The sequence below is a fragment of the Canis lupus genome, chromosome 23, assembly GCF_003254725.2.
Source record: "Canis lupus dingo isolate Sandy chromosome 23, ASM325472v2, whole genome shotgun sequence".
NCBI classification, from domain to species: Eukaryota; Metazoa; Chordata; class Mammalia; order Carnivora; family Canidae; genus Canis; species Canis lupus.
The window spans coordinates 28,750,737-28,767,846 of record NC_064265.1 but is presented as its reverse complement, the minus strand read 5'-3'; the positions used below and the strand labels follow the sequence as shown (position 1 = coordinate 28,767,846).

General features: G+C 37.1%; 1 protein-coding gene across 3 annotated transcripts in view; it reads left to right on the top strand.

Annotated features, from left to right (window-relative positions):
• The window catches only part of CPNE4 (copine 4), a 670,646-nt gene that overhangs the window by 539,940 nt on the left and 113,596 nt on the right, over positions 1 to 17,110 (top strand). For all 3 annotated transcript variants that reach the window (XM_025448963.3, XM_025448965.3, XM_049099801.1), the window contains 2 exons: positions 6,008 to 6,082; positions 15,990 to 16,073. In XM_025448963.3, coding sequence (XP_025304748.1) covers positions 6,008 to 6,082; positions 15,990 to 16,073 — 159 coding nt within the window. The remainder of the gene's footprint in view (positions 1 to 6,007; positions 6,083 to 15,989; positions 16,074 to 17,110) is intronic.

Genomic DNA, 17,110 nt, shown 5'->3' with positions numbered 1-17,110 from the left:
CCCAAGGAGGTCCACACCAAGGTACATAGTAATTAAAATGGCAAAACATAGTGATAAAGAAAGAATTTTAAAGGTTGCAAGGGAAAAGAAGGCAGTTACATACAATGGAAACTCCATAAGGCTATCAGCTTGATAGCTGATTTTTCAGCAGAAACTTTGGCAGGCTAGTAAAAAGTGGCACAGTATATTCAAAGTTTTTAAAGGGAAAAATTTGCAGCCAAGAATATCCAACAAGGCTATCATTCAGAATAGGAGAAATAAAGAATTTCCCAGACAAACAAAAATTAATTGAATTCATGACCACAAAACCAGCCTTACAAGAAATATTAAGAGAGAGTCTGTGAGTAGAAAACAAAAACTACAAGTAAGAGTAAGAAAAACAGGAAGCACAAAAGCAAAAAAAAAAAAATTATTAAGTATATCTGTAAATATTGGTCAAGAGAAGCACAAAATAAAAGGATGTAAAATAATGATACCAAATATCTGATACGTGAATGGGAGAGGAGGAAAGAATGAGTTCAAAATTAAGTTGATATATTTAACATCAGCTAAATATAGGCTGTTATATATAAACTGAATGGTGACCACAAATCAAAAAACAGTAATTGATATGCAAAATAAAAAGAATAAAGAATCCAAGTATTTTACTAAAGACATACAACTAATCATGAGAGAAAAAAAAAAAAAAACAAGAAGAAAAGCACAGGAGTGATTACAATAGCAACCATAAAACAAGTAACAAAATGGCAATAAATATACACAGATCAATAATTACTTTGAATGTAAATAGACTAAATGCTCCAATCAAAATACATAGGGTGATGGAGTAGATTTTTTAAAAAAAGATTTATCTATATGCTGCCTGTAAGAGACTTATTTCATATCTAAAGACACACACAGACTAAAGTGAAGGGATGGAGAAACATTTATCATCCAAATGGAAGTAAAATGAAAGCTAAAGTAGCAATACTTATGTCAGACAAAGCAGACATTAGAACAAAGACTATATAAAAAAAAGAACAAAGACTATAACTAAGGACAGAGAAGGATACATTATAATCATAAACAGTACAATCTAAAAGGAAGATACAAAAATTGTAAATATTTATGCACCCAACATGGGATCACCCAAATACAAGCAGTTAATAACAAATATAAAGGAACTAATCGATAGTAATACAATAGAAGTAGGGGACTTTAACATCCTACTTACATCAATGGATAGATCATCCAAGCAGAACATCAACAAGGAAACAGTGGCTTTGAATGACACACCAGACCAGATGGATCTAACATACATATTCAGAACATTCCATCCTAAAACAGTAGAATGCACATTCTTTTCAGGTGCACATGAAATGTGCTCCAAAATAGGTAACATATTAGGCCACAAAACAAGTCTAAACAAATTCAAAAAGACTGACATCAGGTCATGCATCTTTTCTGAACCTAGAAATCAACCACAAGAAGAAATATAGAAAGCACACAAATACACAGAGGTTTAATAATATGCTACTAAACAATGAATGGGTAAACCAAGAAACCAAAGAGAAAATCAGAAAATACATGTAGACAAATGAAAATGAAAATACAATGGTCCAAAATATTTGGGATACAGCAAAGGCTGTTCTTAAAGGGAAGTTTATAGCAATACAGGCCCACCTCAAGAAGCAAGGAAAGTCCCAAATAAACAACCTAACCTTATATCTAAAGGAACTAGAAAAAGTATAATGAGCAAAACCCAAAACCAGCAGAAGGAAGGAAATAATAAAGATTAGAGCAGAAATAAACAAGATAGAAACAACAACAACAAAAAATAGAACAGGTCAATGAAACCAGGAGCTGGTTCTTTGAAAAGATCAATAAAATTGATAAACCTCTAGCCAGACTTTAGACTTACCAATAAAATTGATTAAACTTTAGCCAGACCCCCCAAAAAACGATTCAAATAAAATTAGAAAGGAGAGAAATAACAACTGACACCACAGAAATACAAAAAAATTATAACAATATTATGAAAAATTCTATGCTAGCAAACTGGACAGCCTAGGAAAAATGAATACATTTCTAGAGACATATAGCCTTCCTAAATTGAATCAGGAAGAAATAGAAAATTTAAACAGACCAATTACCAGCAATGAAATTGAATCAGTAATGAAAAAACTCCCAGTAAACAAAAGTCCAGGGCCCGATGACTTTACAGGTGAATTCCACAAAACATTTAAAGAAGAGTTAATACCTATTCTTCTCAAACTATTCCACAAAATAGAAGAGGAAGGAAAATTCCCTAAGTCGTTGTATGAAGCCATTATTCTATTGATACCAAAATCAGATAAAGTCATTACAAAAAAAGAGAACTACAGGTCAGTATCTCTGATGAACATAGGTGCCAAAAATCCTCAACAAAATACTAGTAAACAGAATCCAACAATACATTTTAAAAATCTTTCCCCATAATCAGATGAGATTTACTACTGAAATGCAAGTGTGGTTCAATATTTGCAAATCAATGGGATACATCACATCAATAAAAGAAGGGATAAAAATCATATGATCATATTAATAGATGCATAAAAAGCATTTGACAAAATATAACATCCATTCCTGATAAAATCTCTCAAAAATTAGGATTAGAGGAAACATACTTCAGCATAATATACAAAAAAAACCCCACAGCTAATGAATGTTATACTCAGTGGTGAAAAATTGAGAGCATTTTCTCTAAGATCAGGAACAAGATAGGATGTCCACTCTCACCACTGTTGTTTGATATAGTACTGTACTTCCTGGCCACATCAGTTAGACAAGAGGAATGAATAAAAGGCATTCAAATTTGTAAGGAAGAAGTAAAACTTTCCCTATTTGCAGATGATGTGATACTATATAAAGAAAACCCTAAAAACTCTATCAAAAAACTACTAGAACTGATGAATGAATTTTGTAAGGTTGCAGGATACAAAATCAATATACAGAAATCCATGAGCCTACTGGTAATGAAGCAACAGAAAGAGAAATTAAGAAAGCAATCTCATTTACTATTGAACCAAAGATAACACACCTAAGAATAAACTTAACCAAAGTAGTGGAAGACCTATACTCTGAAAAGCATGAAAGATATTGAAGATAACACAAACAAGTGGAAAGATACTCCATGCTCATGGGTTAGAAGAACAAATATTGTTAAAATGTCCATATTACCCAAAGCAATCATGCACATTCAGTGCAATCCTTATCAAAACACCAACAACATTTTTCACAGAACTATAATAGACAATCCTAAAATTTGTATGGAACTGAAGAAGACCCCAAATAGCCAAAACAATCTCAAAAAAGAGAAACAAAGCTGGAGGTATCACAATTCCAGATTTTAATTTATACTACACAGTTGTAGTAATCAAAACAGTATGGTACTTGCACAAAAATAGGCACATAGATCAATGGAATAGAATAGAAAGCCTAGAAATAAACTCACATTTATATGGTCAATTCATCTTTGACAAAGGTAGAAGGAATATGAAATGGGAAAAATATAGCCTCTTCAACAAATGGTGTTGGGAAATCTGGATGGCTGAATGCAAAAGAATGAAACTGGACCACTGGCTTACACCATACACAAAGAAAAGCTCAAAATGGAGTAAGGGCCTAAATGTGAGACCTCAAACTAAAAATCCTAGAAGAAAGCATAGGCAGTAATTTCTCTGACATTGGATATAGCAACTGTTTTCTAAGTATGTCTCCTGAGGCAAGGGAAGCAAAAGCAAAAATAAACTTTTAGGACTTTATCAAAATAAAAAGTTTCTGCACAGCGAAGGAAATGATCAACAAAACCAAAAAACAACCTACTGAATGGGAGAAGATATTTGCGAGTGACATTTCTGATAAAGGATTGGTATCCAAAATACATAAAGAACTTCTACAATTCAACACCACAAAAACAAATAATCCAATTAAAAATGGTTAGAAGACATAGGAGACATTTCTCCAAAGACAATGTATAGAAGGCCAACAGACACATGAAAAGATACTCCATGTCACTCATCATCAGGGAAATGCAAATCAAAACTACAATGATATATGATCTTACATGTGTAAGACTGGCGAAAATAAAAAACACATGAAAGAAATGTTGGTGAGGATGTGGAGGAAAAGGAACCTTCATGCACAGTTGGTGGGAATGCAAACTGTCTCTGGTTGAGAGTTGCCCTTGGAGGGAAGTGAGGAGGTATTTATTCCCTGGTATTTCCTGTCCTGCAATAAGACAGAGCAGGTTCCATGGGCAGAGGGACACTTGACACAAAAAATCTAATCAGCAAGTGGTTGGAAGTGCAGCTACTGTGGAAAACAGGATGGAGTTTCCTCAAAAAATTAAAGATATTTACCCAAAGAATACAAAAATACTAATTTGAAGGGTTACATGCACCCCTGTGTTTATTGCAGCATTATTTGCTGGAAGCAGCCTAGGAGTCCATGGATAAATGAATGAAGAGGTGATATGTATATATGCATGGAATGTTATTCAGCCATAAAAAAGAATGAAATCTTGCCATTGGCAACGACATGGATGGAGCCACAGAGTATAATGCTAAGTGAAATAAGCCAATCAAAGAAAGACAAATACCATATAATCTCACTCATATGTAGAATTTAAGAAACAAAAAACAAAGGAGAAGATTTTTAAAAAGGAGAGAGAGCCAAACTAAGCACAGACTCTTAATATAGACAACAAGCTGATGATTACTAGAGGGCAGGTGGTGGGGAGAGGGGAAGGAGGTAAAATAAGAGATGGAGACTAAAGAGTACAGTTACTATGGTGAGCACTGTGTAATATTTGGAATTGTATTATTGTACTGTATACCTAAATCTGATATAACACTGTATATTAACTGGAATTTTTAAGAATTAATAAAAAATAATTACATGTGAATAGGAGCTACTGTATTGGGCAGTGCAGATTACAGAACATTTCTATTATCATATAATGTTCACTTGGGTAATACTGGAAGTATTTCTAAAACAAACAAACAAAAAACCTTGAAAATTTCAAGTAAAACTCCAGTATTTGAAACTTTGGCATCTTGTTATAAAGCCCTTGAGAAAGGTAGAGAAAGTGGTCTAATTATTGTGTAGACAAAAGGAAAAAAAGGTAGAAAAATGTACCAGGAAAATCTGAATTGCTGGGCGTGGGTAAATTGCCAGGTAGCAAACCTCCTGAGTTCTTTTGAACATTCCTTTTTAACTTGAAAGTGACCGATTCATTTTAAGAAAATGTATTAAAGCCATTTTTAAGGGGAAAATTCAAAAAGATTCCCTGTGGTGTAAGTTATGACCACTCTCACAAGCACTTACCTGAGTTTGTTGCTTGAATATTTTAAATGAGGCATTCATATCAAGTATGTTTTTTTTTTTTGACTTCCATGTTCAATCTACACAGATAGTTCAAAGAGTCTTTGAAGACCCCATTGGTGTTCTAAAAAGCCGTGGATCCAAAGGCTCACTCCCAAAGCGCCCAAACCCAGAGAAGCTTTGGCATGGTGAACCCAGATACGAGATTTGCTTTTGGCCTTTGTTCTTTCCCAGAAGAACAATACCTAACCTTGCCACTTTTACTCTAAGACATTTTGAAGATTTTGCTTCTCACACTTCCCAGACAAATTTAATCTCCTTCTTAATTTTATTTTTTTTAAAGATTTAATTTATTTATTCATGAGAGACACACAGAGAGAGGCAGAAACAAGACATAGGCAGAGGGAGAAGCAGGTTCCCTGAAGGGAGCCTGATGTGGGACTTAATCCCAGGACCCCAGGGCCACTAACCTGAGCCAAAGGCAGACGCTCAACCACTGAGCCACCCAGGTACCCTCTCCTTCTTAATTTTTTTATTTTTTATTTTTTTCCCTCTTAATTTTAAATATTTAAATACCTCTCTTAATCTTGGTCCTTGGATTAGAACAATGGCTTCAACAGCTTCTGGAAAACGCATAAAAATATGTGAACCTTTTTTCCTTTAGGTGATTGCTGAAGAATTATCTGGCAATGATGACTATGTTGAACTTGCATTCAATGCCCGGAAATTGGATGACAAGGTAAAGTGTTTGGCATTAACCTTACTGAAGGAAGTAATAAAGCTAGCACACAAAGTTTAATCAGATTTCCCCCTGCAGCTGTTTTTTCCCTTTCAACCGACATTATTAAACAGATCAAAGATTTCAGAGAGGTCTGCAAAGTAAGGCTTCCCCAAATTGAGAAGCAATTGATGAGAAGGGGAAGGGACTATAATTAAAAGAAGACCATTATGTCACACCAATTTGTTCCCAAACACCACAGGTCAATAAGCACAGGTAAATATGGTTTAACCCCATTGCTAGAGACATTTCATAAGAAAACAGATGACATGAAAGGGGAGAGAAGTGACATTTATTAAGCACCTATATTTTCCAAGCACAGAGTTAAGAGCTTTTCATGCATCATCACATTTAATCATTCTTATAACTCCCATGTAGCAGGCATTAGTAACTTTGTTTTGCAGATGACGAAACAGTTCCAAAGAAGAAGTAACTTGTCTAAGGTCACTCCATGTGTTAGTCTAGATAATCTAAGAAACAGATACCAAGACAGAATTATTCATTAGATTTTATTAGGAACATAGGGAAATCTGCAGACCATAATGCAAGTCTGACCATGAGTAAAGGAGAGAGCGAGGAAAGGGTGGGTAGCAGTGTCCTGGAATGCCATTCGGTCGAAAGAAGGCTAAGCAAGGCCATCAGGGAGTCCTAGGGCCAATATTGGCCTGCAGGAAAGTATCATGTTCCCCATGCCTGCCTTAATATCCCCTGCACAGGCAGGCTCTAGCTGGGAGCGGCTGATGGGAAGCCAGGGCTCTGTGCAAGTAGAGGGATGTATTTCAGGGCACAGCAGCTGAGGCCCTCAGTCAGTTACACTCCCTGTAGTGGGAGGTGTCTCTCTAAAGCAGTTTTCTTGGCTACCATATCCTTCTAGTAAGTGGCTAAAACTGAGGATTCATTTCCATGTCAGTTTCATATATTTTTCTATTCTTTCTATTATATCTGACAACTTCTACCCAATGACAGGCCATGTTAATCTTATATTTACAGAAAAGTTCTTCAGTCTCCACCTCATATAGAGGAGAGAGGACTGTGCTGTCCAACTTCACCATATATTTGTGCTTTCCCTCCAAAGATAGCTTTAAGTAAAAAAACACATCACATTAATAAATGTATTCACAAAGGATTCTGTTTTCCTAGAGCACAACCAGAGAAGAGGGGATTTTTTTTGGGGGGGTATCACTTTTTCAAAAATTGCTGACAGGTATTAGGCCTAAAAAAGTAAAGCAATTCCCAAAAGTCTCAGGTAGCCACATATATCCTGGCATATCTCACTCACTTTCACATATGAACAGCACTCAGCCCATTAATAAGTTCATTAATTTATTTTTTATTTGTTCATTCATTCTTCATTCATCATACATTCACCAATATTTGTTGCATGCACCACCCATCAGGTGGTGGGATAAAGACATGCTTTAAACCATTCTCATACCCACGACCTCAAATTCACCATCTAACTAGTGAAATGTAAATTTAAACATAAAGTGAAAACTGCTTTAAAATACTGTTATAGGCATGATGAGATGTGATAAGTGATGTATAACGACTGTCTGGAGAAGGTTAATTCTGCCTGGAGACATCAGAAAGACTTTATCCTTATGAATGAATTATAGTTGTTTGTTTTTAGTGTCCTGAGTAGCTTGTGTGAAATTTTCGTGAACTGCTGCCTCTTGCCATTAGCATGAGCTAGGTGCTGGAAACGCCAGTGTGCACTGATGTCAGTTGGATGTAAGCTTTTAATTCTCACTTCCTATTGGTCATTATGGTCTTTTTCCCCCATCATCTCCCCAGGTTTTGGAATGATTCACCAAACTGCTTTGTAGTATCTTTTCTGGTGCTATTATAAGCCATTGGGTCAGTGTGCAGCAGTTTTAAGCTACTCAGTTAATGGTTTATAATGGCTTCTTTCCACTTAATAGTCTCTTAAGCACCTCTAATCTGCCCTTTAACTGACTTATGTTATAGCACAAGAGGACTTGGGGCTTTGTTAGTGGGCCCATTAGCTCTGAGGTGTTTGAACACTTTCCCTTCATTCACATGAGCACTTGCTCACAAAACTGTAAAAGGCTCAGACAGCACAGAATATGGTTCTAGGTGGGCATTTCCACCTTTGTCTGAGTTGATTATCCAAGGCCCTGGTCACTGCTGAGCCTCAATGTCCCAGTGCTGTAGACTCCAGGTCCTTCATAATCTTGCCCAGGCTCCTTCATAATCCAGAGAGGATCAGGTCCTGTTCAGAACAAAGCAGAGGCCTTTGTTCTTCTCTGGACTGAATGGTGAATGGACTCAGGTGGAAAAAGGGAAAAGTTGTAGAGTTAAGGAGCAAAATGATACCATGAAGATCACGTCAAACAATCTCTTTAGGAGACCAAGGCTCAGTAAGGTCTAATGACTTACTCAGATATTACTACTACTGATAATACTGGTTAATAGATAATACTGGTTATCTGTTGCTGTATAGGAAACCATCTCAAAACCTAGTGCCTTAATTCTTCTATTACATGTCATGATATCAAGGGTCAGAAATTGAGGTAGGGTTCAATGGGGCAATTCTGCTTCTTATGATGTTGACAGAAGTCACTTAGTGATACTCAGCTGGCAGAGGAGCTTATCTGGAGAATTCAGTCTAGCTTTACTCACATGCCTGGCACATGGGATGGCTAAAAGGCTGGGCTCAGCATGGTTGGTTGACCAGAGTGCTTACATTGTGGTCTTGGGCTACTCACATTTCCCACACGGTAGCTGGCTTTTCCCAGAGAAAGCATCCTAAGAGAACAGAGAGTATAGAGCATCAATTCTGCTGCATTGTGTTAGTCACATGTAAGTCATAAGGCCAACTCAGTGTCAAGGAGAGGGGAGTTTGACTCCACACATTTATGGGGGGTAGGAAAGTCATATCATAGAAAAGCATGTGGAGAATGGACATAGTGGTGGCCATCTCTGGAAAATTCAACTTGCCACAGTTTTTTGGGTGATAGAATCAGAACAAGATAGTACAATTATTTCATGTCATAGCTGGAAAAATATTTCCGACTTCATGAAAGAGGACGTCTTTCTAGCTTTTAGCATTCAATGATGTTGTTGCTATGTACATGTTAGCAGTTGAACTTACAACTACTAGTTGAGAAAATGTGTCATCACTAAAAGTAATGTAGGTAAAGGTCTTCATTTTTTAAATTTCATGAATTAGTATCATGAGACTCATTTCTACATGTGTTTGGGAATTTCCAGTATAAATATGTTACATGCAATTCAGACAATGGTTATAGGACATCTGGATCCCCAGCCCTGCTGTTATCATTCTGGTAACCATTAGATATCCAGATATGTTAGGTAGAAAACCTCTGGTCTAATGCAACTGCCTTCTTTTACAGATGAGAATGTTGAGGTTCAGAAATGTAAAATGACTTACCCAAGGCCAAACATAAACACGCACACACACACACACACACACACACACACACACAAATAATCAGTGACAGAATAGGACAGAATGGGCAAATCAGTTTGCCTTACTAAAATCTAAATTTCTCTTCAGGGCAAAGGGTTAATGAATACAAGCTGAAATGGTCTCTAGGTGTGGAGGTCTTGGTAATGTTCCCATGTATTTCAGGGAAATAGGAAGCCAGGGAGGAAGGAGGTGAAGGTATGAGGTAGGCAGCAGTCCTCTAAGTGCTGTCCAAGGTTCCAAGACCCTTTCAGGGGAATACATGAGGTCAAAACTATTTTCATAATATTACTATGATATTATTTTCTTTCTTTACTCTCATTCTCTCATATGTGGACAGTGGTTTTCTGAAAGTAGCTTGATGCCTATCACAATAGATTGAATGCAGAAACAGATACAAGAATCCTACTGCCTTCTATTAAGCCATTAAGTTGTTAAACTGATTTGTTTTGTTTAAAGATTTTATTTATTTATTCATGAGAGACTCAGAGAGAGGCAGAGACATAGGCAGAGGGAGAAGCAGGCTCCCTGCGGGTAGCCTGATACAGGACTTGATCCCAAGGAACCCGGGATCATGACCTGAGCCAAAGGCAGACACTCAATCACTGAGCCACCCAGGTGCCCCTGTTAAACGGATTTGTACAAATGTAAAGGAATGCCGTTTTCCAACTATTTTTAAATTTAGAAAATATAATATTTTCCATTAAAACACTATTTTGGGGGCAGCCCGGGTGACTCAGCAGTTTAGCACAGCCTTCAGCCTGGGGTGTGATCCTGGAGACCTGGGATCCAGCCCCACGTCAAGCTCCCTGCATGGAGCCTGCTTCTCCCTCTGCCTGTGTCTCTGTCTCTCTCTGTGTCTTTCATAAATAAATAAGTAAAATCTTTTAAAAAATGCTATTTTTGTTATGGTGTATTGAGTTTGTTTTTATATTTTCAAAATGACATAACAAATGAATATTTTTTAAATTTCAGTTTTAGTTTATAATAGTAAGTATTGATAGATAAAATCTATGTAAACAAAAGCTTCTTGGGGTCCTAAATAATTTTTAAGAGTGTAAAGGAGTTTTAAGACCAAAGAGTTTGAGAACTGCTATTGTAGGATACCCAGGGAGCACTAAGTACTTTGCAAACCACAATGAGAGAGAAATGCCCCTTTTCTTTTGATAGAAATAGTCATTTTAAACTTGCCTTTCCAATATTGTCAGTAGACCAGCAGCCATCTACCTATGTTGGAAATCCAGAGTCCTTGAAATCTGTCTTCAATGGCAGCCACAAATAAAATAGATTAAGTTTGCAACAAATAACTTATTTACCTAATGTTAATGCAGCTCACTTAATGGAGAGGTGGGCTTTCTAATTTCTAAAGCACTTTTATTACATTAGCAGTGAGTTGGCAATTAATCTAATAAGTAAGTAGAGATATGAATGTAATCACATTAGAACATTCAAGCTGACAAAGAATATTCTTTCTCCTCTCTTTCCTTAGAAAGTATTCATGTTGGTATGTGGAGACCACATCTGTATTAGTATCATTATAAAGTACATTTTTAGTGCTTCCACAATGCTAGACTGATGGGGTATTGTATAGACAAACAAATATGTCTCTAAAGTAGAAGTCAGCAAACTTTTTCTGTAAAGGATCAGATGGTATTTTAGACTTTGTAAGCCATATAGTCTCTGTCTTAACTACTCAGCTCTGCCTTGAAGCATGAAAACAACCATAGACAATACATAAATGAATGAGTGTGGCCGTGTTCCAATAACAAAAAAAGTGGGCAGGATTTAGGCCACACATCAGAGTTTGGGAACCCCTGTTCCAAAGCACCATTAAATCTCTCCCTGCTAGGCTGATTTCACTATATTCAAGTATGCCTGCCTAAAAACTAAGCTAGCCTGAGTTGATGATAGCAAGTTATAATTAATGAGCATCTACAGTATAGGAGGTGTCAGGTGTTTAACCTATATTATCCTCAAAACTCAAAACCATATTCCCAAAGGTAGAAATTATTTTTTCCACTTTACATGTGAAACATAGTAAGGTTAAACAGCTCGCCCAAAGTCATAAGGGTAGGAAGGTATAGAGTTTGGAATGACTCCAAATCTTTCAGATTATCTTTTCTTATTCTAAGATTCCATTTTCAAGATCACCATCATAGAAATGCATTGCTTCCTTTTCTATTCCAAACCTCAGCTGAGTGCTTATTGCCCTCTTACATGACTAAATTTCTTTCATACTGAGCTAAAAGTGTAGAGTGATATGGCCTCCAAGTTATTAAAAATTTCACCATAGCAAAACTTCAGTAAAGTACCTATATCATTAACCTTGCTTGCATCAAGCTGTCCCAAGGGCCATCTTAATGCTGATGGTCAAACAAAAAAAGACAAAAATTCCAGATTGTGTCACATAACCGTACAATTAGACCAGAGTTGTCATTTTTAAACTACAAATTTCTGAGTGTACATTTAAGATATTTTTGAGCTGCTCACGAATTGTTTTATTTCCGGGAATCAGATGCCTTCTTAGTAGTAATCATCCCTGATAGTTGTGTAGTACTTTACAAACTGCCCTTGCACATTGTCTCTTTTATTGATAATAGTCATGGCCTCCACACTTTTTGAATGCTTATCACTGCCAGGTGTTGGACTCAACATATTGCATGGATCAGCTCCTTTAATTCTTCCATAGTATGAGGAGGCAAAAGGTGTCATTCTCTCCAATTACTGACCAGGAAACTAAGACTTGAGGAAATTAAATATCTTGTTCCATATCATGCAGATTGTATAACGTGGAATCGGGATTTAACAACAGTTCTTTTTTTAAAAAAAAATTATTTATTTATTCACAAGAGGCAGAGAGAGAGAGAGAGAGAGAGAGAGAGAGGCAGACACATAGGTAGAGGGAGGAGAAGCAGGCGCCATTCAGGAAGCCTGATGTGGGACTTGATCCTGAGACTTCAGGGTCATGCCCTGAGCTGACGGCAGATGTTCAACCACTGAGCCACTCAGGTGTCCCTGAAAGCAGTTCTTTGTTTTCTTTTTCTTTTTTCTTTTTTAAGATTTTATTTATTTATTCGTGAGAGACCCACAGAGAGAGACAGAGATACAGGCCGAGGGAGAAGCAGGCTCCATGCAGGGAGCCTGATGTGGGACTCGATACTGGGTCTCCAGGGTCAGACCCTGGGCTGAAGGCAGCACTAAACCGCTGAGCCACCTGGGCTGCCCCCTGAAAGCAGCTCTAAAGGCAGTGTGCACATATTGGATTTTGAGTTACTTGAGGGCAGAGGTCATATCTGATCTTTCCTTCCTTGCTTTATAGTACGTCCACCTGACAACATCTCTTTGCTAACTCTAAATAAATAGTATCTTAAAAGGATGTAAAGTGAAATAGAAAAAGCATTGCAATATACTCCCCAGAGGGAAAAAAAAGGTATTAAAGTGTATGTAAAGTATGATTACAAATATATACTTTTTCTTTTTTCATTCATCCATTCATTCATGAGAGACACACAGAGAGAGAGGCAAAGACAGAGGGAGAAGTAGGCTCCTTGCTGGGAGCCCTATGCAGGACTCATTCCCGGGCCCCAGGACCACACTCTGAGCCAAAGGCAGACACCCAACCACTGAGCCACCCAGGTGCCCTCAAATATATTTTTAAAGAAATAAAAGAAAATTTTGTCTAGATTCTAGAAAAATATTTACCAGAATGTTATTCATAGTTGTGGAATTATGGGTAAGAGTATGGGCCATTTTTTCCTTCTCTTTTTCTATATTTTCTATTTTTAAATAAAAATAACAAAAGTTTAAAATTATCAATGAAAGGAAAAAGAAAAAGTGTGGTCAGCAATTTTAAGTGCAATTCACCAACACATTCCCTGAGGGAGCAACAATCTATTTAAGGAAACAAAGCCTAAAACTCTTAGAGAGGAATCTAAGGGCATCTAGGAACAAGCTAATGTGGCTTATATCTATTATCAAAGGACGGTAAGAGGGAGGTTCCAATTTTTTAAGATGAGTGCTGAAGCAGAAATAAGGGGGAGAGGTGTGTGAATGTTTTGAGTAAACATGTGGAGGTAGGAATCAGCTAGCAGTGTGTCTGGACGGGAAACGGGCCATTTAGGTAGACAAACAAGGTTTGCGGACAGACTTATTGACAAAAGCAGCCACTATGGGGTTCTTGACAAGACAAAGGCTGTGGTAATTTGGTACCTTTAAAAATAGAGCAGAAGGACTCTGGGTGTTATGGTGCATGGTGCTTAGTTCTGGGCTAGGGTGGGAGGACTACAAAGGGGAAGATAGATATGTCTACCTCCCATCTTTTTTCTAAGATGCCTTATGAAGTTTCTAGGCTGATATTCTTTTTTTTTAAATATTTTGCTTTTAAGTAATCTTAACACCCAAGGTGGGGCTCAAACTTACAACTCCAAGATCAAGAGTCACATACTCTACTGACTGAGTCAGTCAGGAACCCCAAGCTAATATTCTTTACTATATAGAGCCAGTCATATTATTTTCCTGCTCAAAATCTGTCATTGGTTGCCAACTGCTTCCCAGGGCAGGTGTAAAATCTTTGGATAAGTACTCAAGGCCCTTCATATCATGGAGCTGACTTTGCCAGGGTTGTCTCAAACAAACCCAGATGTATAGACTTCTTAGGTTGTAATGGAATTAATCTGCTCAGTGTGCCCCTCTGTTTGCTTTTTCATACCTTCGTGCAATCTGTTCTCTCCCTAGAAATATCCTCTTTACAACCATATTTTCCAGTGCAAATGCATCAGCTCCTTCTCTCTTCCATTGTACATTCATTCATTCATACTTAACCTTGGATTATATTTATTTGTGTACTTGTCTTACCACCAAAATAGATGGTACTTTGGAGGATTGAAACCAAGTTTTATCCTTCCTTATACATTAACATCAAGTATGGAGATTCTATGATCAATATATTTCCTGAGACTATTTTGTTGAGCTGAAGACTAGAATGACTATGAGCTTCATTCTGCTTTGCTGTAGGCTAGAATTTCAGGGTGGAGGGAATCACCTGATGAAATATTTAATAAAAGTGTGGTAATTAAGGCTGCTTCCCAGAGAGCCTCCTACTCTACACCAGGCGTTCGTATCATTCATTCATTTACATATGTATTCATTCATACATTCAGTAAACACTGAGTACCACTAAAGCCTAGACATGGAAGATGAGGAAATGGTAGAGATATAAAAGAAAATCAGACAAATTCCTCCATTCTGAAAGTTTAGAATCCATTGGAGGAAAAATAAGTTTAAAGGAAGGATATGGATATGTCTACTTCCAGTAATGAAGTACCTGCTTGTTTTACATTATTCTCCCACTGAGAATGGCTAGAAACACTGGATAAGATACAAGAGACATATGTTTGGGCATCCTCAGGCAGTCAAATTTTGAGGAGCCAAAAATGGAGAGGAGAGAAATCCGCTGAAGTAATTCAGACATTCTATCCAGATTTTCCACTCAAGGCACTTTCTCAAGGCTGATTCATAAAACACCATGGGTAGATAGGCTAAGAAGCCTAGCAGAAAATAGTTTCTAAGAAATAAGGAAACTGAGCCAAAGTCTTTGTCGTCTCGTGGGCCTAGAGAAGCAAACTGAAGTTCTGTGTTACTGAGACAGCTAGGGCTCAAGATTCATAGATGTTTTGGAAAAAAACAGTCTGAGTGTCTTATCCTCCCAAGACAATCACCAATTAGCAAATAGCAGCATAAAGAGAAACTGAACAAAAAGCTAGAGCCAGGAGATTATGGTGCTGAACAGATCCTTTGAAAGTCTCACAAAAATTAGCACCGAGGGCATGTCAAGGAACAACAGCCCTTATAAATACAAAGCCTTTCAGTTATAGCCCTTTAAAGACAATATTCAAAGAATAAATGAATAAAAAATGTATTGTGTCTATAAAGATTTTTGAAGAAACCAATCTCTAAGTAGCTCAATCCTAATTGGATATAGGTAACTGCCCAATTCTAACTGCTTGCCAGAAGCTAAAGACTCATCTGAAGCCTTTATAATCTTTCTTACACAGTGTCTGGTATACCAAGAGGAAACAAGAAACAGATAATAAAAACAGATCCATAGGTGATCCAGATATTGTAGTCATCAAACATAGGCTTTAACAATAACTACAATTAATATGTTTAAGACAACAGATACATTGTTTTTCAAACAACCAGCGTTGAAATTGATCTTTGAGGAATACTTTGGATTTAACTCAACCAAGAATGTGATTCTCTAGGGACTTGGGGTTCAGATGTAGCTCATTCTAGCTAAAGGTAGATTACAGAGATGAAGAACAAAGCAGGGAAGGGTCAAATCCAGGGGTATGTGATTCAACGCATGATCAAATATATGTAGGTGGGGAATAATTAATTTTTGTTTGTCTATTTTAGGATTTCTTCAGTAAATCTGACCCATTTCTGGAAATTTTTCGTATGAATGATGATGCAACCCAGCAGCTTGTACACCGAACTGAGGTGAGAAGAGTCATCTTCAGCTGTACCGTCCTATCTCCTAAGATGATAAATTGACCTTTTTTGAGAAACCTCTTACATTTCTTGATGTCTGTAGCTACACATTCAGACCTGGAGTCTTTACTGTCTTTAACAGGACTCTCTGCCTTTTGTACCTTTTTTAATTCTCAACTTAGATGTTAGAAGACCCTTTCACCTAAATTTTTCATTGTTGACCTTTAATACAAACAGCCAGCAACTTATTAATAATAAAAATATGAATATTAGATAACATTCGATGAGAGTGATTAGATGCCAAGCATTGTACTAAGTGATTTATATGCATTATTTTGTTTAGTTCTCATAACAATCCCTTGACATGATTATTATTACCCCCATTTTATAGATGATGAACTGAACCTTTGGAAAGTCAAGTGACTTTCCAAGTTCTCAATAGTTAACAAGAGATAGAGCAGAAGTTTGAACTGAGTTTGTTTGGCCTGAACTTCACTATAATTTAGGAAGCCAATCTGCCTCCCCAGTAAAGTCAGGCCTATTGTATGAACAGCTGTCCTATCTCAGCTGCCACTTGGTCTAGCTGCATTTCCTTCTCAAGCTCTCTCCTCTTTTTCCCTGGGGCTCCAAACCTTATCCCTTATTACCCCTACCACCACCCGGTACCACACACACACTCAACAACCAACCCCATTCTCTACTTTTATTTCATTTTATTTACAAACTAGTCCCAGAGAGAGTCTGTAGAGATGAGAGAAATACATTGATAAGGAGGAAGTGGGGTGGTTGTGATGAAATAGCTGAGAGAAGACTGTTGGATATACACACACACGTGCGTGCACACACACACACATACACATGTACATACACACCAATGGTGGGGTAGGGAAGAAGGAATCCTCATGACTTTCATAGGATGATATTGAGGGTGCCATGTTCACTACTACCCCGTATTAGAAATCCATTTCCATTTTCCTGAATTAATAGAGCTGCAAGTAGCTTTAGGAGAACTTTTTGTGTCTTATTTAAGATAGACAAGAATTAAG